Source organism: Bolinopsis microptera, chromosome 1 (genome assembly GCF_026151205.1).
Source record: "Bolinopsis microptera isolate Bmic1 chromosome 1, MBARI_Bmic_1.0, whole genome shotgun sequence".
NCBI lineage: Eukaryota > Metazoa > Ctenophora > Tentaculata > Lobata > Bolinopsidae > Bolinopsis > Bolinopsis microptera.
In genome coordinates, this window is record NC_087072.1 from 845,087 (window position 1) to 869,748 (window position 24,662).

The following is a 24,662-nucleotide window of genomic DNA, read 5'->3' on the forward strand; positions in this document are numbered from 1 at the left end:
CAGCAGCCTTTCTCTGATATCGTCAAATCTCTTACTTCCTGGTAAGCAGCAGCCTTTCTCTGATATCGTCAAATCTCTAACTTCCTGGTAAGCAGCAGCCTTTCTCTGATATCGTCAAATCTCTTACTTCCTGGTAAGCAGCAGCCTTTCTCTGATATCGTCAAATCTCTTACTTCCTGGTAAGCAGCAGCCTTTCTCTGATATCGTCAAATCTCTTACTTCCTGGTAAGCAGCAGCCTTTCTCTGATATCGTCAAATCTCTTACTTCCTGGTAAGCAGCAGCCTTTCTCTGATATCGTCAAATCTCTAACTTCCTGGTAAGCAGCAGCCTTTCTCTGATATCGTCAAATCTCTAACTTCCTGGTAAGCAGCAGCCTTTCTCTGATATCGTCAAATCTCTTACTTCCTGGTAAGCAGCAGCCTTTCTCTGATATCGTCAAATCTCTTACTTCCTGGTAAGCAGCAGCCTTTCTCTGATATCGTCAAATCTCTTACTTCCTGGTAAGCAGCAGCCTTTCTCTGATATCGTCAAATCTCTTACTTCCTGGTAAGCAGCAGCCTTTCTCTGATATCGTCAAATCTCTTACTTCCTGGTAAGCAGCAGCCTTTCTCTGATATCGTCAAATCTCTCACTTCCTGGTAAGCAGCAGCCTTTCTCTGATATCGTCAAATCTCTTACTTCCTGGTAAGCAGCAGCCTTTCTCTGATATCGTCAAATCTCTTACTTCCTGGTAAGCAGCAGCTTTTCTCTGATATCGTCAAATCTCTTACTTCCTGGTAAGCAGCAGCCTTTCTCTGATATCGTCAAATCTCTAACTTCCTGGTAAGCAGCAGCCTTTCTCTGATATCGTCAAATCTCTAACTTCCTGGTAAGCAGCAGCTTTCTCTGATATCGTCAAATCTCTAACTTCCTGGTAAGCAGCAGCCTTTCTCTGATATCGTCAAATCTCTTACTTCCTGGTAAGCAGCAGCCTTTCTCTGATATCGTCAAATCTCTTACTTCCTGGTAAGCAGCAGCCTTTCTCTGATATCGTCAAATCTCTTACTTCCTGGTAAGCAGCAGCCTTTCTCTGATATCGTCAAATCTCTTACTTCCTGGTAAGCAGCAGCCTTTCTCTGATATCGTCAAATCTCTTACTTCCTGGTAAGCAGCAGCCTTTCTCTGATATCGTCAAATCTCTTACTTCCTGGTAAGCAGCAGCCTTTCTCTGATATCGTCAAATCTCTTACTTCCTGGTAAGCAGCAGCCTTTCTCTGATATCGTCAAATCTCTTACTTCCTGGTAAGCAGCAGCCTTTCTCTGATATCGTCAAATCTCTTACTTCCTGGTAAGTAGCAGCCTTTCTCTGATATCGTCAAATCTCTTACTTCCTGGTAAGCAGCAGCCTTTCTCTGATATCGTCAAATCTCTTACTTCCTGGTAAGCAGCAGCCTTTCTCTGATATCGTCAAATCTCTTACTTCCTGGTAAGCAGCAGCCTTTCTCTGATATCGTCAAATCTCTTACTTCCTGGTAAGCAGCAGCCTTTCTCTGATATCGTCAAATCTCTAACTTCCTGGTAAGCAGCAGCCTTTCTCTGATATCGTCAAATCTCTTACTTCCTGGTAAGCAGCAGCCTTTCTCTGATATCGTCAAATCTCTTACTTCCTGGTAAGCAGCAGCCTTTCTCTGATATCGTCAAATCTCTTACTTCCTGGTAAGCAGCAGCCTTTCTCTGATATCGTCAAATCTCTTACTTCCTGGTAAGCAGCAGCCTTTCTCTGATATCGTCAAATCTCTTACTTCCTGGTAAGCAGCAGCCTTTCTCTGATATCGTCAAATCTCTTACTTCCTGGTAAGCAGCAGCCTTTCTCTGATATCGTCAAATCTCTTACTTCCTGGTAAGCAGCAGCCTTTCTCTGATATCGTCAAATCTCTAACTTCCTGGTAAGCAGCAGCCTTTCTCTGATATCGTCAAATCTCTTACTTCCTGGTAAGCAGCAGCCTTTCTCTGATATCGTCAAATCTCTTACTTCCTGGTAAGTTCTACTTACAAATAATATAAATAATTTGATAAGGAAAATGTTCCCTTCTTTACAATATCGCGTCGTATTATTGCAACCAGAGACCCCTGATTGCAACGGTTGTGAATTAATCGTGGATAATAAGTTTGTTGACCAAAATTACTAAGCTGAACTAAGTAAAGTGAATGCTTATCTTAAGAATTTAACCCAATGAATGCATATCATCACTGATAAATGATAATGATATCAAGCAACCGAACGCCCCAACCTTACCAATGCAATGTTGCTAGGAACATGCACTCATTAACAAATAGCGACTCAGCATTAACAAATAGCGACTCAGCATTAACCGATATTACATACTGCTCCTTCATAATATTAACCGATCCTGACCAAATCAAAGATTACTCACGCTGACGTTGAGCTCACAGCAGATGAATACTGCTCCTTCATAATATTATATGAATAATGTTTAATTTTACCTTAACTTCACGATTACGAATGCAGCTTCACTGAGCTCTATACCCTTAGTAAATTGCTATTGGCTTATTGGCTAAAACATTAGTAAGTATATTAGAGATTAGTATACGCAACTTTCAGATCAAATGGCTAAATAAAAGTAGATCATGTGCGATAATGAATATGAAGTTAGAATTTCAATAGGCAGAGCATCCTCATACTATCCTCTTGTGGGCCACTTAGGTCCAGCCTCTCTCAAAATTTATATAAAAATAAAAGAAAAAAATAAGCTGGAAGGCTGACTAAATGACATGCTTTAAATGTTTTGAAACCTAAACTAGTAAGCTGTCTGGTAAGTTGTAAAAGAATGGTAAGTTGGATGTTTTATTGACCACAAGTTATAACCGTGGTTTGTATTTTGGCACACATGGTAAGGATGGTAAGGGGAACAGAAAGAGCATAAACTGAACAAACGCTTGATAAAAATGTTCACACGGGCATAAAGTCGTGCCCGACGACGAGATTCACGTTTACAGATTATTCAATAAGTGCGGCAAGAAAAATTTATAAACTGTAACAGGCTTTGAGGCCTCGTTGGATTTAGTAGAATTAATGCGTTGACAATCTAATAACGAATATTCAATAAGTTAATATTTGAAAAATAAAATATTCTTTTTTTTAATACTTACAAAATTTTCTTGAACAATCAATTCTTTTACAAAACGTGACTTGTCATCTCGAAGATTTATTGAAAATGAGGTTTTATTGACCACAAGTTAAAACTGTGGTTTGTATTTTAGCACACACTTAACACCACAACAACCACGCTAACACTCAAAACTAGCTTTAAAGTTTTTATCTAATTGGGTTAGCACTAAGTGCAGTCTCCAGTTGCTAGAAAGTGAAGGAGAATAAAGCAGGTGGCGACTGGAATTGAAGGACTATAAACGTCAATTTCCCAAATAAAGTAACCTGATTTGAAACGCTTAAACAGTTAACCATTATCCTAATAACACTTAATTTCAGCCTGCCGGAGTACACAGATAACACAGTGTACGACTACTACGTGGACGAGGCCGGAGAGTGGGACAGCTGGTATAACCTGTGAGTAAAGGCTCCTTAATAAGGAGTACGGGGCTCCTTAATAAGGATCGGAGTACGTGGCTCCTTATCCTTATATCTAGTGCTCACTTTAAACACTCTCACACCTTGTTATCGCGCTATCTCTGAACCATCGAGGTAACGTGGTGATGATGACGAATACAGGATATAAGACAAATGACCAACTGATCTAGAACCCTGACCAACAAGTCTCCCTAGTGGAGATCCTCTGCTTCAACCATTATCTATGATCTGCTAATCGAATTAGTTGGTAAAATTTGGGGGGTAAATTTGAGAAGCGACAGCCTGATAACGGTTAACGAGGTGAGGGGAGATATAAAGCGGGGAGTAGTGTATTTAGCTTGCACCATATGTTGGGGTACCACCTCTACGAGGGGTAGTTAAAGTTTAAAAGTTTACTGTGGTTACGTTAGGCAGTCTGGTAACGAGACTACAACACTGTTAAGTTACATAGTATAGCGGATCACACGGTTGTTGGATTGCATCACAGAGGGGGGTATCCATGGTTACAGCTGGAACTCTCAGACTCTGTTATTGTCTGTGTCGTAATGTTACCAACTGCTCATGCTCAGATAGTCTGTATCATTTGAACCGTGAAACCAGCGCTGTTACACTCACAATGACCGGCTATGTCACTGTCTGACTGTCAGTGACAATGACCAGCTATGTCATGGTCTGAGCTGTCAGTGACAATGACCGGCTATGTCATGGTCTGAGTTGCTAGTATAGTGTGTTACTAGTTAGTCGGAGGAGGAGCTGCTATTTATAGGAGGAGTAGCTAGTGTGTTTTTAGCTGGTGCTACTAACGATCACAGCTGGTCATTTGTTGCTGTGATTACCAAGTCAACTCGTTATCTATTACAATGGGGCAGCTCTGTATTGACTACTATTCTGACTAGAAACTGCTGAATAAAGGAAAAGGGGGATGTTTTAACAACCCCAACTTAGACCGACTTCTCTTACCCTAACCACTGCTAATGACATAATATTAATAAGTCGCGACAACTGTCAACAATCGTATTACGATCGGTATTTCAAGCCAAATTCTGACAGACACTCTGTAAACTTATAACAGACACTCTACAAACCTATAACAAAACTTTCCTGCAGAATCCCTGAAGCGATAGTGGAACAGCTTGATCATTTTGTGGAGAATATAGACACCACACGAACCTACTACTTGATGCATCTCGCCAGTATCACCAACCAGAATATTCTGCTCACTGGACCTCCTGCTACCGGCAAAACCAACATCGTCAACAGGTAACTAACCTCCTTAGCGACAGGTAACTAACCTCCTTAGCAACAGGTAACTAACCTCTTTTCAAACAGGTAACTAACCTCCTTAGCAACAGGTAACTAACCTCCTGCTACCGGCAAAACAAACATCGTCAACAGGTAACTAACCTCTATAGCAACAGGTAACTAGCCTCCTTAGCAACAGGTAACTAACCTCCTTAACTCTGGTTATATGAGTGTTACTTTCCCCGAAAATGCTCTGTTTGAGACTGTAGAGACACGCCGACTGGGGGTCGTATTTATTGCATGAAGTAGTACTTGCAGTAAAGAAAGCGCTGAAAAGATTGCTTGACTGAACGAGACGAATATTCTGCAAGCTGTGAACTACTGATGAAATCATTAATAAGTCCTACTGAAGTCGAGGCCAGCAACTCGTGATGAAGATTAAATTTTCAGTTTCTTCAGAAGGAGACTCTGTAAAGTTATTACAGAAAATGGAGCCTCGAACAAAAGTCACCAACTAATTACCTGCACGTGCGATGTAATGTGCGTGATATGAGCACTGATTAATATCAATATCGGGCTTTGGTACCGAAGTTTCGCAACCAGCATCTGACTTAGTAAAACTAATTGTAGTGTTTGCTAGGCAAGGCATAACGTAACTCCCGAAACTGTTTCAATATTGATATTAAGATTAACTTTAAGACACAATATTGCTTACGTATGTTGGGATTTTAGTAAGAATATTTTTCTATGATCAATCGAACCCAAGAAACCCTAGAAATAGAATAAACACTGTTTCTTGTTTCTAATTTGTTTTAACTAATTTTCAGGTTCTTGAGAGCTCCAGACAAAGTAAACTTTGTCACCAGAACCCTGGTCTACTGTGAAAACACTAAACCTACTCTCTTCCAAGAGGTACGTTGTGTGAAAGGACCGGGCATCTTTTAGGTTTTACGTTAAGTTACCAAAAGTAGAAAGTGAAAGTAGAAAGTGAAAGAAGAAAGTGAAAGTAGAAAGTGAAAGTAGAAATTGCATGTTGACGAAAGCGGATAACTGGTTTATTAGTGACTCCGGGTCTACAATGTATTGAAATTCCCTGTCATCTGGGCACGGACTACGAAACAGCAACTTATTTAACAATTATTTGCACTGCAGGTAGTAGAACACACAATAGTCAAGTGAAAGTAGAAAGTGAAAGTGAAAGTAGAAAGTGAAAGTAGAAATTATTTAACAATAATTTGCCCTGCAGGTAGTAGAACACACAATAGTTCACCGTCAAGTGAAAGTAGAAAGTGAAAGTAGAAAGTGAAAGTAGAAAGTGAAAGTAGAAAGTGAAAGTAGAAAGTGAAAGTAGAAAGTGAAAGTAGAAAGTAGAAAGTAGAAAGTAGAAAGTGAAAGTAGGAAGTGAAAATAGAAATTATTTAACAATAATTTGCCCTGCAGGTAGTAGAACACACAATAGTTCACCGTCAAGTGAAAGTAGAAAGTGAAAGTAGAAAGTGAAAGTAGAAAGTGAAAGTAGAAAGTGAAAGTAGAAAGTGAAAATAGAAATTATTTAACAATAATTTGCCCTACAGGTAGCAGAACACACAATAGTTCACCGTCAAGTGAAAGTAGAGAGTGAAAGTAGAAAGTGAAAGTAGAAAGTGAAAGTAGAAAGTGAAAGTAGAAAGTGAAAGTAGAAATTATTTAACAATTATTTGCACTGCAGGTAGTAGAACACACAATAGTTCACCGTCAAGGCAACAACTACGGAGCACCTCAAGGCAAGCGACTCTGTCTGTTTGTGGACGACATGAACGTCCTGAAGACACACGAAAGTGGAACTCAGATCACTAACGAGGTAAATGTTGTGACGTCATATCTTGGTGGGACGTCACAACTTGGTGTTATGACGTCATATCTTGGTGGGACGTCACAACTTGGTGTTATGACGTCATATCTTGGTCCAAAAAAACAATATTAAAACATGATTTACAAAACAAATATTGTCAGAAACAATACTGAGAGAAATGCATTCCTGCGTGTCTGAGACACTAACCCGTTCAAGTTCTCGTAAATATCTCAAATTAAAAAAGCATGTCTCAAAATCAATGTTGTGACGTCATATCTTAATGTCTCAAAATCAACACCCTGTTTTGTGTAGTATCTGCGTTCACTGCTGGATATGGGCGGGATATACGACAACGAAAAGGCAGGAAAATGGAAAATCATTAAGGATATGACTGTAATTGGAGCTATGCGGAATCCCTCTCAAGGTACGTTCTGGGAAGGTGTAAATAACAAATCTTAGATTTCTTTTTTGATTAAATGTTCGGTCTCTATGTCTACAAAGATTGCAACACTAGCGTATTCTCAGCTGTATGGCTTGTTAAGTGAGATCCCGCTCTTGTTACGGCTGCTTTGCCGACATAGCGACATAACATCAACCAGTTTCCTATGACGTCATCAGAGAATGTTCCAGAACTTTCCGTTATCTTTCCTCTGTCCTCTTGAAACTATTGATGGTTTACATTTGCATTAAGAGGACTTTGATATTAGGATAGCAACTTAGCTGGTATTTAACAATCAATTAATAAAAAGCGAGACTATAACATTTGAATAATCCAGGAACAGAAAAGAGCGTAGCAGCGCGACTACTCAGACACTTCATGGTGTTCAATGTTCCGACACCAACACCTCAAACTCTCTATCAGACTATTGATTCAATATTACAGGTACAATAGGTGCACTAAAAGATAAAAGTAATGATCGGTTTTTGACATTTATAATTTTGATACTGACTAGACTGCTGTACGATACGCCAGGGTCCCTGCTCACTGCTGTACGTCCAGTATAATAATAACACGGTATAATATTCTATATTTAGCCAGCTGCTTCACCTGATCCCACTCAGCCATTCACCTGATCCCACTCAGGCTCTGTTAGGACGAGAAGCAGGCTCCGGACTAGAACAGACTCTCCACAACTCAATAGTAAAGGCAAGCTGTGACCTGCTGTCCTCGCTACAAGTAGTCCTCCAGCAGAACACAGTGCCGGGGCGCTATCACTACTGCTTTAACGTGACCACTATAGTCAATATAGCCAAGGTTTGTTAACAGTTCCGGGGCGCTATCACTACTGCTTTAACGTGACAACTATAGTCAATATAGCCAAGGTTTGTTAACAGTTCCGGGGCGCTATCACTACTGCTTTAACGTGACAACTATAGTCAATATAGCCAAGGTTTGTTAACAGTTCCGGGGCGCTATCACTACTGCTTTAACGTGACCACTATAGTCAATATAGCCAAGGTTTGTTAACAGTTCCGGGGCGTTATCACTACTGCTTTAACGTGACAACTATAGTCAATATAGTCAAGGTTTGTTAACAGTTCCGGGGCGTTATCACTACTGCGTTAACGTGACAACTATAGTCAATATAGCCAAGGTTTGTTAACAGTTCCGGGGCGCTATCACTACTGCTTTAACGTGAGTCGTGACAACTATAGTCAATATAGCCAAGGTTTGTTAACAGTTCCGGGGCGTTATCACTACTGCTTTAACGTGACAACTATAGTCAATATAGCCAAGGTTTGTTAACAGTTCCGGGGCGCTATCACTACTGCTTTAACGTGACAACTATAGTCAATATAGCCAAGGTTTGTTAACAGTTCCGGGGCGCTATCACTACTGCTTTAACGTGACAACTATAGTCAATATAGCCAAGGTTTGTTGACCTCTGGTTATTAATGAAATTAATACCGGGTTTCTTTGTTAGGGACCTGTTGATCAATCGACAAATAACCAATATTACGAATAATACTAAATTACCAAATAACCAATATTTGATTACGATAATGCAGATCACATAACGTCTATAGTCTATAACTATGAGTCTATACTCGATAGTCTATTAGAGTCGGACACAGAATAGAGAATTAAAGTTACTTAAAGGTGATAAAAGTTGCTCCCAACCCACCCACCGACCGTCTTCTCTGTATAATAGCTTCATTATGGTTCCTCACAATAACAGTATATACAATAGGTGCAGTAATCCACTACTAGCATTAAGACTTGCTGACTTAGATAGAGGTTACTTAAAGGTTATTTTGAGGTTATTTTGAGGTTATTTTGAGGTTATGTTAATGTTATTTTGAGGTTATTTTGATGTTATTTTGAGATTATTTATAGCTTGCATAACGAACTTCAAACTAATCAGGGTATCCAGAGAACATCAGACTCAATGAGGAACAGTCCGACAATGATGCAGTTACTGTGGCTTCACGAGGCTGAGCGGGTCGTTAGTGACGCTATCTGTCGCCCTGACGACACTCAAGGTAACCCTGACGACAAGCTAAGTAACCGTAACGAAAAGTTAGGTTTGCTGTCACGGCCGAAAAGTGTAGGAAAATAACCTAATATTATCCATGATTGAGCCTATAATTAACAATCATAATATGTTGACTGATATTCGTGTCGGCTTTAAGTGCCCAAATCAAAGGAAACTTTATGTAGACCTAACACCTATAACAGACAGCTGCAGCCGTTAACTACTGCTGTTCAACAGCAAAACAGTTTAAAATGCATATAATAACTGAGACTTATTTAGACGCAAAGCGTCTAGTTTAAACTATAGTAATCGATTACAAGCTGCGTTACGTGCCGTCTAGCTAGGTTTCACTTTCATGACATAAACTAGAAGATTGAAAATTTACGCCGACTGCAATAAACTCGACACGATTGTCAGAAAAACTCGAAGTGGAGTAAGCTTTTATAAAATATTGATGACATGACAACATTATTCTATGATAACATTATATTGGCAATGCAAAGATGACTGAATGGCATTCGTTTTATGAATATGTGAAATCTGCCATAATCGTAATGGATTTCGAGTGCACGTGTGCAGTATTGTTACGACACTACAACTCCACCCACTTGTGAACTTTACACATAAAATCACTTGTGCTGGCAGGCACGTAGCCAGGGGGCGGGGGGCTATTTGATATTTGAGTGTTAGGTCTTTGATTATTATATTAATTAGCAATTAGTAATTAGTAACAAAAATAAGGCTGAATCTAGAAATTAAACGTGTATGCACTGTGCAAAAGATTTAAGACTTCTCCTTGACGAAATTAAATGTATACAAATGTGCATAGTAAAAGCGTCGTAAATGCAGGTACTCACTGTTACCATGGTAACACTGGAAACTCACACACAAATGTCGCAGCACTGGCCACTGTTTGTTGGTGTGGTTGACACGACAATCACACCCGTAATATTTTAAAGTATAGGCTGCGTCGTAAATGCGCGAATCGACCAATGCACTTCATCAACCCTCCAAGGTCCAAACCCAGTTTTATAGAGAAATCTTTTCAGCTTTAACAAAGTTGCTGGCTGAAATCACGGTGAAGTACTTCAAAGAACTGAGCATGTACGAGCACGCCAAACCGTACTTTGTCACATTTGATGAGTACCAGGACGTCTCCAGACAACTCCACAGACAAGGTAGGTTGCGTCATGTGACAAGGTAGGTTGCGTTTGAGAAAGCTTAACTTAAAAACTTGGCTTTAAACCTCTCGCTATAGCTGAATTAAAAAATTCGAATATCTCAACCTAGCGACTAAGGTTCCTCAGGGGTATCGAGCGGAAACCACTCGGCGGGAGTCCTGGTTCAAGTGAAGCCGGTGTCGAACCTACAAGACATCAGACAAGTGATGGTCCGGTATTGTCAGCAGATGACAGACGAGGCTCAGAAGCAACTCAACTCCCTCCTTCTTAGTGACGTCACTTTAGAGCACATCTTGAAAATACATCGTGTCATCACTATGACCAGGTTAGTTAAGAAGGGGAGGAGTTCTTGCAAGGAAGGCATTTTAAAGAATTATTATAACTTTAGATGTTAAGTTTTCTCATAAATCAAAGCTATATTTAAGCACCCGTTCAAATTTGAAGTGTTTTCGCTGGTAGTGGTACATCTCAAATTAAATGATCAGTCGAAATTAAATACATTCATCACTAAGAAACATTGTAGTTTTGAAGGCTTTGCGAAACAAAATCTACAATATTCAAACTGAAGTGACTTTTGAAGGCTTTGCGAAACAAAATCTACAATATTCAAACTTAAGTGACTTTTGACGGCTTTGCGAAACAAAATCTACAATATTCAAACTGAAGTGACTTTTGAAGGCTTTGCGAAACAAAATCTACAATATTCAAACTGAAGTGACTTTTGAAGGCTTTGCGAAACAAAATCTACAATATTCAAATTGAAGTGATTTGTGCCCAGTAGGTAACGAACAAGAGCTACTCATTAAAATTGAAAACAATAAACGGTGGAGTCTGTAATTCTGCTAAAATTATGAGTTAAATTAGAGTTAAGATATAGTGCAGAATTTCATCAGATGTTTATATTGTTGTATTTAAACAACAATGATATAAATAGAAGTTTGAGTTTTATTAAATATAAAGCCATAAATATTTATAAACATAAATGGTTTTTAAACGATCATTTAAATTCAAAACAATATATAATTATATTGTTGTATTGTTAAATTTGTCTAGCTAATAAACCTTTAGATGGTTGAACCTTGACCATTTATTACCCCAAAAAGTCTACAAACTTAGATTTATAACTCAAAACGTGACCGCAAACTGTTATGAATTATATTATATATTCAGTTAATTTGAACTATTTATCCTACCTGAGCGTACGAAGCGTTTAAAAGTGTGCAACACAACAGCTGTGTAGTAGTCAGATAATATGATATCATTAATTTAAGATGGATTTTGTGCCAATGACAGTTTAGTAATATAAACTATTGTAGGAAAACCACTCCGCGGAATTGATTGCCAATTCGGAAAACAGTTGAATTAATCATCTCCTATACTAAGTATGTAGTACTAGTTGATAATTCAGTTCAAATAAACTAGTGACTTTTGAAATGTATAACTAGACCAGTGCTGTAGTGGCGTTTGGTAACGTTACGCTACTTGCACTGTGATAGACTGTCGCAATATAATCCACTGTCCAGGACATTGGATACGATAAGCTGTGAACTTTGCCCTTAATCTAAAAGATTGAGATGCAAATACTGCTGATTAATGTGGCAAGCAAAGAGCAGGTTATGTGATACAATTGTGCAATTTCAGGGGGAACATGTTGTGCGTGGGTTCCCATGGCAATAACCTGGACCTTCTCGTTAATCTGGCCTCTTTCATCTCGGGGATGGAGCTCTTTACCGTCAAGTCTACCAGACCTCAGCACTTCTTCGAGCAAGCTAGGACTGCGTTCAGAGTGGCTGGCAGTGAGGGACGACAATGTGTCCTTCTTATCAACGTGAGAAATTAGGGTTTATTCGGATTGCATAAACATTATATTATTAAAGAATGTAGTGTAACAGTTATCTATAACCCTCCCCCTCCAAACAGAGTAACATTGCTCACGAAGAGGAGCTAATGGAGAAACTGAACAGTGCGCTGCTATCTGGCGAGATTCCTTTCTTATTTACCAACGATGAGATGGAGGGACTCCTACAAAGCTTGCAGGTTAATTGAGTTTAAAATTAGAGGCAGCACAAACTAGGCTCTCAAACTAGAGCTGAGGCAACACAACCTAGGCTCTTAAACTAGAGGTAGCACAATTTCCTAGGATCTCGATCTTAATATTTTAGGAGCTGATACAAAATTGACCGGAAAGTTTGACACTTTAGATATAGCTTTGATAGTTTCGAAATGTGTTTATCGATGATTCATGTCCAAACCTTCCCCCAATCGCAAATCTGAAGAGTTAAGGTGACAGGTAATGTTCATGCAAAATATAGGGTTAATTAAAGGAGCATCTATAATCTGGAGGACCAGGTTGTTGTGTCACATGAGGCCTATATTCAGACCAATCTCGTTACGACGAGATTACAAGGTCGTGCAGGCCGGTAGGTACTTATCATTCTCTACAATGTTGTGCGTCAAATCACGTTATAATCGAATGTTGGCCGCGTAATTTGATGTAATTATGCCTTGTCAAACACGGCTTTGAGGCCTGGTCACTCAGCCTGGTCACTAAGCACTGGTCCAGCGCGCGGAATAGTTTCTCACTCATCAAACCAAACCGTGTTGATTGTGAGTGAATAATATGAGTTAATACTTAGTGAATAATTATGAGTGAATATGAGTGAATAAATGGGATTTTTAAAACTATACTGGGATTATTTATTTAGTGGGAAAAACAGCGGGATGGATCAAAATAACGCCTTCCCTTATTTTTTTATCCCGTCCCTGAGCAGTATCCTGGAGGAGTTTATAACTTACTACCACTAGATGATGATTACGTTAAATGTTTCTCTATTTCTAACTCTAATTTCTTATCCAGGTGGTAATGAGACGGGACGCTCCTGAGCTCCTCTCTGATCCCATCCAGTTCTTCTCTCTCAGAGTAAAGAGGAACTTAAGGATCGTTATCTGCATAGAACCTAACTCCCCTTATCTAAACTCTACTAACGCGTGAGTAAGAACCTGGCGGCCTATAGAGCGCTGTATAGAGGCAGAGCGCTGACGTTTATTACAAAGGACACTGTTTTGTGAAGTTAAAGGAAATAGTTCTGTGAAATTTGTCGTGCAGGGGAACAATGAACATAGATAAAACAAAATGATAGAGTACACTGCTTCTTACAATTAATACAAGTGAGAAAGGCAAATAGATACAAAACTTGCAAAGATGGTTTTACACTTACAGCTTGCAAAAAGAGCGTTGAGTAATAAAATGTATCTTTCATGTTGACAATGGTACTATGTCTAGTTATTAAGCAAATTCCAAATTCAAATTAAGTATCATATTTCATTTCAGGAAGTTCAAAGGACTACTAAACCTGTGCCAAGTAAGCTGGCTGATGGAGTGGCCGAAAGCTGCTCTTTCCAGCACCTGCTCCTATTACATGTCTTCTAAACAAACTTCCAACTTGTCCGAAAAAGAAACGTAAGTTACATGTCTTCTAAACAAACTTCCAACTTGTCCGAAAAAGAAACGTAAGTTACATGTCTTCTAAACAAACTTCTAACTTGTCCGAAAAAGAAACGTAAGTTTTAAAACTCATCCAGATCATTTTATCCGCCCATATATACTTTTAGAGGAAGCTATAAACTTCCGTGCTACTCGCTATGAAATAGTGTTTTACTACAAAGTTAAGAAAAGTGGTAGACCAGTTGACAGCTTTAATTTGCTTTTATAATTAGAACAAGTGGTGCTAGCTACATCAGTTTCACAAAATATAGAAAAAAATACCGCACTGTTTATCAAACATTTATAGAAATCAACAACAAACAAATTGCCATTTAGCATGCGGCAAGCTTGAAGAGTTTTGATTTGCGAGGTTAATGAGCAATATTAATTTGTCATATTTACGATGTCCCGATAATTAGTAGTTTTAGGGAAACTTTAATTATGCCAATTTATCGGTGAAACGATTTACCAGTAATTGAACATGATTTAATTTAAAATTATTACTGGAATAACCGGAACGAAACTGTTTGAATGGCCATCGATTTCATTTATATGTCAGAAGCTGTTAAAGTGTTCCCGATGGAACATAAAACTACATATTATTATAGATTTTATAAAATGGTAAATTGAACCGAAGACAACAGAATAATCAAGTGAATCATCACTTGCTTCCTCTCAGGGACCTGTTAGTGCAGGTGATAACTTGCTTCCCCTCAGGGACCTGTTAGTGCAGGTGATAACTTGCTTCCCCTCAGGGACCTGTTAGTGCAGGTGATAACATCACTTGCTTCCCCTCAGGGACCTGTTAGTGCAGGTGATAACATCACTTGCTTCCCCTCAGGGACCTGTTAGTGCAGGTGATAACATCACTTGCTTCCCCTCAGGGACCTGTTAGTGCAGGTGATAACATCACTTGCTTCCCCTCAGGGACCTGTTAGTGCAGGTGATAACTTGCTTCCCCTCAGGGACCTGTTAGTGCAGGTGATAACTTGCTTCCCCTCAGGGACCTGTTAGTGCAGGTGATAACATCACTTGCTTCCCCTCAGGGACCTGTTAGTGCAGGTGATAACATCACTTGCTTCCCCTCAGGGACCTGTTAGTGCAGGTGATAACATCACTTGCTTCCCCTCAGGGACCTGTTAGTGCAGGTGATAACATCACTTGCTTCCCCTCAGGGACCTGTTAGTGCAGGTGATAACATCACTTGCTTCCCCTCAGGGACCTGTTAGTGCAGGTGATAACATCACTTGCTTCCCCTCAGGGACCTGTTAGTGCAGGTGATAACATCACTTGCTTCCCCTCAGGGACCTGTTAGTGCAGGTGATAACTTGCTTCCCCTCAGGGACCTGTTAGTGCAGGTGATAACATCACTTGCTTCCCCTCAGGGACCTGTTAGTGCAGGTGATAACATCACTTGCTTCCCCTCAGGGACCTGTTAGTGCAGGTGATAACTTGCTTCCCCTCAGGGACCTGTTAGTGCAGGTGATAACATCACTTGCTTCCCCTCAGGGACCTGTTAGTGCAGGTGATAACATCACTTGCTTCCCCTCAGGGACCTGTTAGTGCAGGTGATAACTTGCTTCCCCTCAGGGACCTGTTAGTGCAGGTGATAACTTGCTTCCCCTCAGGGACCTGTTAGTGCAGGTGATAACATCACTTGCTTCCCCTCAGGGACCTGTTAGTGCAGGTGATAACATCACTTGCTTCCCCTCAGGGACCTGTTAGTGCAGGTGATAACTTGCTTCCCCTCAGGGACCTGTTAGTGCAGGTGATAACATCACTTGCTTCCCCTCAGGGACCTGTTAGTGCAGGTGATAACATCACTTGCTTCCCCTCAGGGACCTGTTAGTGCAGGTGATAACATCACTTGCTTCCCCTCAGGGACCTGCTAGTACAGGTGATAACATCACTTGCTTCCCCTCAGGGACCTGTTAGTGCAGGTGATAACATCACTTGCTTCCCCTCAGGGACCTGTTAGTGCAGGTGATAACATCACTTGCTTCCCCTCAGGGACCTGTTAGTGCAGGTGATAACATCACTTGCTTCCCCTCAGGGACCTGTTAGTGCAGGTGATAACTTGCTTCCCCTCAGGGACCTGTTAGTGCAGGTGATAACATCACTTGCTTCCCCTCAGGGACCTGTTAGTGCAGGTGATAACTTGCTTCCCCTCAGGGACCTGTTAGTGCAGGTGATAACATCACTTGCTTCCCCTCAGGGACCTGTTAGTGCAGGTGATAACATCACTTGCTTCCCCTCAGGGACCTGCTAGTGCAGGTGATAACATCACTTGCTTCCCCTCAGGGACCTGTTAGTGCAGGTGATAACTTGCTTCCCCTCAGGGACCTGTTAGTGCAGGTGATAACATCACTTGCTTCCCCTCAGGGACCTGTTAGTGCAGGTGATAACATCACTTGCTTCCCCTCAGGGACCTGTTAGTGCAGGTGATAACATCACTTGCTTCCCCTCAGGGACCTGTTAGTGCAGGTGATAACATCACTTGCTTCCCCTCAGGGACCTGTTAGTGCAGGTGATAACATCACTTGCTTCCCCTCAGGGACCTGTTAGTGCAGGTGATAACATCACTTGCTTCCCCTCAGGGACCTGTTAGTGCAGGTGATAACATCACTTGCTTCCCCTCAGGGACCTGTTAGTGCAGGTGATAACTTGCTTCCCCTCAGGGACCTGTTAGTGCAGGTGATAACATCACTTGCTTCCCCTCAGGGACCTGTTAGTGCAGGTGATAACATCACTTGCTTCCCCTCAGGGACCTGTTAGTGCAGGTGATAACATCACTTGCTTCCCCTCAGGGACCTGTTAGTGCAGGTGATAACATCACTTGCTTCCCCTCAGGGACCTGTTAGTGCAGGTGATAACATCACTTGCTTCCCCTCAGGGACCTGTTAGTGCAGGTGATAACATCACTTGCTTCCCCTCAGGGACCTGTTAGTGCAGGTGATAACATCACTTGCTTCCCCTCAGGGACCTGTTAGTGCAGGTGATAACATCACTTGCTTCCCCTCAGGGACCTGTTAGTGCAGGTGATAACTTGCTTCCCCTCAGGGACCTGTTAGTGCAGGTGATAACTTGCTTCCCCTCAGGGACCTGTTAGTGCAGGTGATAACATCACTTGCTTCCCCTCAGGGACCTGTTAGTGCAGGTGATAACTTGCTTCCCCTCAGGGACCTGTTAGTGCAGGTGATAACTTGCTTCCCCTCAGGGACCTGTTAGTGCAGGTGATAACATCACTTGCTTCCCCTCAGGGACCTGTTAGTGCAGGTGATAACATCACTTGCTTCCCCTCAGGGACCTGTTAGTGCAGGTGATAACATCACTTGCTTCCCCTCAGGGACCTGTTAGTGCAGGTGATAACATCACTTGCTTCCCCTCAGGGACCTGTTAGTGCAGGTGATAACTTGCTTCCCCTCAGGGACCTGTTAGTGCAGGTGATAACTTGCTTCCCCTCAGGGACCTGTTAGTGCAGGTGATAACATCACTTGCTTCCCCTCAGGGACCTGTTAGTGCAGGTGATAACATCACTTGCTTCCCCTCAGGGACCTGTTAGTGCAGGTGATAACATCACTTGCTTCCCCTCAGGGACCTGTTAGTGCAGGTGATAACATCACTTGCTTCCCCTCAGGGACCTGTTAGTGCAGGTGATAACATCACTTGCTTCCCCTCAGGGACCTGTTAGTGCAGGTGATAACTTGCTTCCCCTCAGGGACCTGTTAGTGCAGGTGATAACATCACTTGCTTCCCCTCAGGGACCTGTTAGTGCAGGTGATAACATCACTTGCTTCCCCTCAGGGACCTGTTAGTGCAGGTGATAACATCACTTGCTTCCCCTCAGGGACCTGTTAGTGCAGGTGATAACATCACTTGCTTCCCCTCAGGGACCTGTTAGTGCAGGTGATAACATCACTTGCTTCCCCTCAGGGACCTGTTAGTGCAGGTGATAACATCACTTGCTTCCCCTCAGGGACCTGTTAGTGCAGGTGATAACATCACTTGCTTCCCCTCAGGGACCTGTTAGTGCAGGTGATAACATCACTTGCTTCCCCTCAGGGACCTGTTAGTGCAGGTGATAACATCACTTGCTTCCCCTCAGGGACCTGTTAGTGCAGGTGATAACATCACTTGCTTCCCCTCAGGGACCTGTTAGTGCAGGTGATAACATCACTTGCTTCCCCTCAGGGACCTGTTAGTGCAGGTGATAACATCACTTGCTTCCCCTCAGGGACCTGTTAGTGCAGGTGATAACATCACTTGCTTCCCCTCAGGGACCTGTTAGTGCAGGTGATAACATCACTTGCTTCCCCTCAGGGACCTGTTAGTGCAGGTGATAACATCACTTGCTTCCCCTCAGGGACCTGTTAGCGCAGGTGTTAACATCACTTGCTTCCCCTCAGGGACCTGTTAGTGCAGGTGATAACATCACTTGCTTCCCCTCAGGGACCTGTTAGTGCAGGTGATAACATCACTTGCTTCCCCTCAGGGACCTGTTAGTGCAGGTGATAACATCACTTGCTTCCCCTCAGGGACCTGTTAGTGCAGGTGTTAACATCACTTGCTTCCCCTCAGGGACCTGTTAGTGCAGGTGATAACATCACTTGCTTCCCCTCAGGGACCTGTTAGTGCAGGTGATAACATAACTTGCTTCCCCTCAGGGACCTGTTAGTGCAGGTGATAACATCACTTGCTTCCCCTCAGGGACCTGTTAGTGCGGGTGATAACATCACTTGCTTCCCCTCAGGGACCTGTTAGTGCAGGTGATAACATCACTTGCTTCCCCTCAGGGACCTGTTAGTGCAGGTGATAACATCACTTGCTTCCCCTCAGGGACCTGTTAGTGCAGGTGATAACATCACTTGCTTCCCCTCAGGGACCTGTTACTGTTAGTGCAGGTGATAACATCACTTGCTTCCCCTCAGGGACCTGTTAGTGCAGGTGATAACATCACTTGCTTCCCCTCAGGGACCTGTTAGTGCAGGTGATAACATCACTTGCTTCCCCTCAGGGACCTGTTAGTGCAGGTGATAACATCACTTGCTTCCCCTCAGGGACCTGTTAGTGCAGGTGATAACGAACATTCACACGCTGGTTCAATCCCAGCTAGCTCCCCACCCCTGGGAACTGATCGCCTCCCCAGTCCCTCATCAGAAGCAGAATACCTTGTTGGAGTGCGTCAAGTTGGCAAGACTCCAATCCATCCCCAACGAGGTTGGTTATTCAGTATCCCAATAGAGTCCGGGGTGCCGGAGGGGCTTGAGATTATGCAAATTCAGACTTATTAACTGTCTGAAGGGCGACCCCCCGACTTAGTCGGTAAGTAAATTCCTGACATCTTGGAAATTATCAGGGTGAAATTATCAATTTAGCACGGCAGAAACTGGTGCTTGGGACTGTGCCCATTGACTGGCTGGCTGGCTTACGGATAATTCACAAAGTGGCTGAATCGCTTAAATTTGATCGCAGAGTTTATGTAAATGTTACTATGGTTACTATGGTTACTAACAGAGTTTATGTAAATATTCTGAACCTGATAAAGGCTCAGTGGGCCTGGGGGGGGGGGGGGGGGGGGGCCAGAATCTCATTAGAGTAACCTGACTGTCCTCCCCTCTCCCAGGGGGTGTAGGAAGAGGGGGGACAGGGGGCCTCCCCCTCTCCCCTATAACACTCTGTACTAGTCTGTACATGAAAGCACGTCAATGTCTATAGGTGCCATCAAGATGAGATCAGAATTTCAGATGGAGGCTAAGCAAATCAGCTCGCTAAACTCCATCAAGGCAAACTGAATTACAGTAATGATTCTATTATATATATTTAATTAATCCATATTGAACGCGAGCCCTTGACTGAAGCGTCAAGCCAAGACCAGGACTCGAAAGCTTACTGAATAACATGTCAATTGCACAAGCACACCTAATATCCGGATTTTACTAGCACAAGTAGGATCTACTGGAGAATGGCACATGGTGGTAGAACTTGAGGAAGTTTAATAGAGTATTTCTTTAGGTTTCTATAACACTTTTTACTGAGAATTATATCTACATTAATACATTTAGAGGTCATTTAGATGATTATCTAGATGTAACCCTGGATGGACTCTAAATTTAGAAATAATTCTCAGCATGAAAACATATTCGACACTGTTAAACTACCACAAGTGCAACATTATAACAATGGTTGTAATGGTAGTTTCACTAAATGGTCACGATCATCTTCAATAAATTGATGGTTATAATGGTATTTTCACAAAATGCTCACGATCACCTCCAATAAATTGAATTGCTCGTCCTCTCTAATACATCCGCTATTTCGGTAACCGCTACCGCACTTGATCTCAAAGACTCAAACGGTTGCCATGGCATCTTGCTCATTTATGCCATATTTCATTGGTGGTAAGGTTTGACATAGCACATATTGCTGAATAGTGTCCAAGTCAAGAAATGTTGATTAACTTATTTGATGAAGACAAGGGTCCAAACTGGAACCTCAACCAATGAATTGGAGTTGCTCTGTGCTCTAGATACCTTTTGACCGAAATATGAATAACTTTCTAACTAGAAGGGTCGGAGGCCGGAGCAAACCTAGCAAGCTTTGTCGAAGATTAACGAACTTTTGTAACTATGGTAACTAGTAGTGTAACTATGGTAACGAACTTTTGCGGGTATAATGAATGAATAAAGCTCTCCGTCTGACCTAATCAGTTCAACCAAAGCTTCTGATAGAGATCCCCGAGGTTTCATATACTCAGAACGAAAGGTTTCTATCCTGGATTGTCCACATATACTAAGAACTTGAATGTGAGAATATGTGTGGGGCTTGGGTGGGCCCCATTTATTGAAAAAGTAACGCTCACTCCGAGATACTGCTGCAGTAGATAACGACCAGGGGAATACTGAGAGAGGGAATACTGCTGTATAGTATATATCAAACCAAATTCTTTACCAAGATTGTTAAAAGGCTGAATCATCTCTCAAAAACAACTAAAATTTTCAACCCCAGGGTGTCCTAGTGGGTCCGAAAGTTTACCAGCAATTCCTCGACTACTTCATTGCTCTGTACACCAAGAAGAGTTCAGCAGAGGAGCTCAAACTTACCCTTCACAAGTAAGTGGGATATTACCATGGCAACCGTTACCAGGACCATATTATTGTAACGAGTTGTTTAAGTAAAACTAACCCTTCACAAGTGAGTGGGATATTATTGTAACGAGTTGTTTAAGTAAAACGTTTTGATGTTGTTGAGTTATTTAAGTTAGACAACTAAATTCTAGAATATGTGGACGTTACCTAATGTTTAAAAGTGCTACAAGTGAAGTTATGGAAAATAAATTTGAAAGGACCTAAACAAACTCTAAACGACCTACTGTAATTAGAGCCTTAGAGGACGAGTGGCATGGTTAATGGTTTGTGAATTATAATTTGTAAGTTCGTTCACTTCGACCTATTGACTAAAGCACTACAGTTAATGACGGCCAACAAACAATTTAGTCTCACGCAATATGAGTTATAACAATAATATACTCATAATATGCGTTACATAAACCTCTCCATCAGCTCATTCGTCTGCTTTCAAACCAAAGTCACGTTCTAACAGATTAGTCCTGTTAACAGCTTGGCTATTGGCACTACTATCCTAACATGCACCATTCTAGTGATATACCACGTTAGGAATTCAATAGTATTATTTCAAGGAGATAGGTGTAGTTTTTAACGCACTTTGCTCCACCAACCAAATATCCACCCCTCGAAAACGCCGAAAGAGGCAGATTATGTGCTGACAGAATATTGCAGACATGGAATGTTCAAAACAGCCGTATATAATGTTCATAACTTAGTGCCATGGGATGGAAGTGTTTTAACCAGGTGTGCCCAGTACACACCCTGGACCCTGGCTCCATAATATGAAGGAGTTGTTTTAAATTCAAAATAGAAAGCTCGAATACCCGTCGATGAAAACAGAAGGGTTTTAGTTGAAATTAAGTTATATTATTGATTGTGTCACCAATGGCCAATCATTTTAAAGAAATTCACCTCTCAAGCAGTTGGAACGAATATCTAGAGTTAGTAAGCACTATTCCTGAGCCACTGTAAACATTAACTGTCTTCAAAACGATGTGTAGTCTCTGAACTGTAAATGCCAATATTATTGTAATCTAACGGTAAGTTTTAGTTTCCGTTAAAAATAAATAACTTTTCAGAGAAGCGCTGTTGACAATACAGTCTAAAAAATAAATAACTTTTCAGAGAAGCACTGTTGACAATACAGTCGATGGTAGAGAGCTGCAAGAAGATGAACGAGGCGATCTTCAGTGGGGAGAAGGTCCTGGCTGATACTCAAATACAGGTATTTAGTGGGGAGAAGGTCCTGGCTGATACTCAAATACAGGTATTTAGTGGGGAGAAGGTCCTGGCTGATACTCAAATACAGGTATTTAGTGGGGAGAAGGTCCTGGCTGATACTCAAATACAGGTATTTAGTGGGGAGAAGGTCCTGGCTGATACTCAAATACAGGTATTTAGTGGGGAGAAGGTCCTGGCTGATACTCAAATACAGGTATTTAGTGGGGAGAAGGTCCTGGCTGATACTCAAATACAGGTATTTAGTGGGGAGAAGGTCCTGGCTGATACTCAAATACAGGTATTTAGTGGGGAGAAGGTCCTGGCTGATACTCAAATACAGGTATTTCATGAGTAGTAACCTCACATCTTCAGTGGGGAGAAGGTCCTGGCTGATACTCAAGTACAGGTATTTAGTGGGGAGAAGGTCCTGGCTGATACTCAAATACAGGTATTTAGTGGGGAGAAGGTCCTGGCTGATACTCAAATACAGGTATTTAGTGGGGAGAAGGTCCTGGCTGATACTCAAATACAGGTATTTTATGAGTAGTAACCTCACATCTTCAGTGGGGAGAAGGTCCTGGCTGATACTCAAGTACAGGTATTTAGTGGGGAGAAGGTCCTGGCTGATACTCAAATACAGGTATTTTATGAGTAGTAACCTCACATCTTCAGTGGGGAGAAGGTCCTGGCTGATACTCAAATACAGGTATTTTATGAGTAGTAACCTCACATCTTCAGTGGGGAGAAGGTCCTGGCTGATACTCAAATACAGGTATTTTATGAGTAGTAACCTCACATCTTCAGTGGGGAGAAGGTCCTGGCTGATACTCAAGTACAGGTATTTAGTGGGGAGAAGGTCCTGGCTGATACTCAAATACAGGTATTTAGTGGGGAGAAGGTCCTGGCTGATACTCAAATACAGGTATTCAGTGGGGAGAAGGTCCTGGCTGATACTCAAATACAGGTATTTGATGAGTAGTAACCTCACATCTTCAGTGGGGAGAAGGTCCTGGCTGATACTCAAATACAGGTATTTTATGAGTAGTAACCTCACATCTTCAGTGGGGAGAAGGTCCTGGCTGATACTCAAATACAGGTATTTAGTGGGGAGAAGGTCCTGGCTGATACTCAAATACAGGTATTTAGTGGGGAGAAGGTCCTGGCTGATACTCAAATACAGGTATTTTATGAGTAGTAACCTCACATCTTCAGTGGGGAGAAGGTCCTGGCTGATACTCAAGTACAGGTATTTTATGAGTAGTAACCTCACATCTTCAGTGGGGAGAAGGTCCTGGCTGATACTCAAATACAGGTATTTGATGGGTAGTAACCTCACATCTTCAGTGGGGAGAAGGTCCTGGCTGATACTCAAATACAGGTATTTAGTGGGGAGAAGGTCCTGGCTGATACTCAAATACAGGTATTTAGTGGGGAGAAGGTCCTGGCTGATACTCAAATACAGGTATTTAGTGGGGAGAAGGTCCTGGCTGATACTCAAATACAGGTATTTAGTGGGGAGAAGGTCCTGGCTGATACTCAAATACAGGTATTTAGTGGGGAGAAGGTCCTGGCTGATACTCAAATACAGGTATTCAGTGGGGAGAAGGTCCTGGCTGATACTCAAATACAGGTATTTAGTGGGGAGAAGGTCCTGGCTGATACTCAAATACAGGTATTTAGTGGGGAGAAGGTCCTGGCTGATACTCAAATACAGGTATTTAGTGGGGAGAAGGTCCTGGCTGATACTCAAATACAAGTATTTAGTGGGGAGAAGGTCCTGGCTGATACTCAAATACAGGTATTTAGTGGGGAGAAGGTCCTGGCTGATACTCAAATACAGGTATTTAGTGGGGAGAAGGTCCTGGCTGATACTCAAATACAGGTATTTAGTGGGGAGAAGGTCCTGGCTGATACTCAAATACAGGTATTTAGTGGGGAGAAGGTCCTGGCTGATACTCAAATACAGGTATTTAGTGGGGAGAAGGTCCTGGCTGATACTCAAATACAGGTATTTAGTGGGGAGAAGGTCCTGGCTGATACTCAAATACAGGTATTTAGTGGTGAGAAGGTCCTGGCTGATACTCAAATACAGGTATTTAGTGGTGAGAAGGTCCTGGCTGATACTCAAATACAGGTATTTAGTGGGGAGAAGGTCCTGGCTGATACTCAAATACAGGTATTTAGTGGGGAGAAGGTCCTGGCTGATACTCAAATACAGGTATTTAGTGGGGAGAAGGTCCTGGCTGATACTCAAATACAGGTATTTAGTGGGGAGAAGGTCCTGGCTGATACTCAAATACAGGTATTTAGTGGGGAGAAGGTCCTGGCTGATACTCAAATACAGGTATTTAGTGGGGAGAAGGTCCTGGCTGATACTCAAATACAGGTATTTAGTGGGGAGAAGGTCCTGGCTGATACTCAAATACAGGTATTTAGTGGGGAGAAGGTCCTGGCTGATACTCAAATACAGGTATTTAGTGGGGAGAAGGTCCTGGCTGATACTCAAATACAGGTA

General features: G+C 41.9%; 1 protein-coding gene across 1 annotated transcript in view; it reads left to right on the forward strand.

Annotated features, from left to right (window-relative positions):
• LOC134816904 (dynein axonemal heavy chain 8-like) overlaps nt 1-24,662 on the forward strand; it is an 89,688-nt gene that overhangs the window by 26,156 nt on the left and 38,870 nt on the right. The window contains exons 44-60 of the mRNA XM_063825925.1: nt 3,489-3,566; nt 4,695-4,847; nt 5,657-5,741; nt 6,538-6,669; nt 6,973-7,084; nt 7,437-7,543; nt 7,745-7,915; nt 9,027-9,144; nt 10,187-10,315; nt 10,436-10,643; nt 11,960-12,146; nt 12,239-12,355; nt 13,176-13,306; nt 13,650-13,778; nt 18,860-19,019; nt 20,808-20,911; nt 22,052-22,151. Coding sequence (XP_063681995.1) covers nt 3,489-3,566; nt 4,695-4,847; nt 5,657-5,741; nt 6,538-6,669; nt 6,973-7,084; nt 7,437-7,543; nt 7,745-7,915; nt 9,027-9,144; nt 10,187-10,315; nt 10,436-10,643; nt 11,960-12,146; nt 12,239-12,355; nt 13,176-13,306; nt 13,650-13,778; nt 18,860-19,019; nt 20,808-20,911; nt 22,052-22,151 — 2,221 coding nt within the window. The remainder of the gene's footprint in view (nt 1-3,488; nt 3,567-4,694; nt 4,848-5,656; nt 5,742-6,537; nt 6,670-6,972; nt 7,085-7,436; nt 7,544-7,744; nt 7,916-9,026; nt 9,145-10,186; nt 10,316-10,435; nt 10,644-11,959; nt 12,147-12,238; nt 12,356-13,175; nt 13,307-13,649; nt 13,779-18,859; nt 19,020-20,807; nt 20,912-22,051; nt 22,152-24,662) is intronic.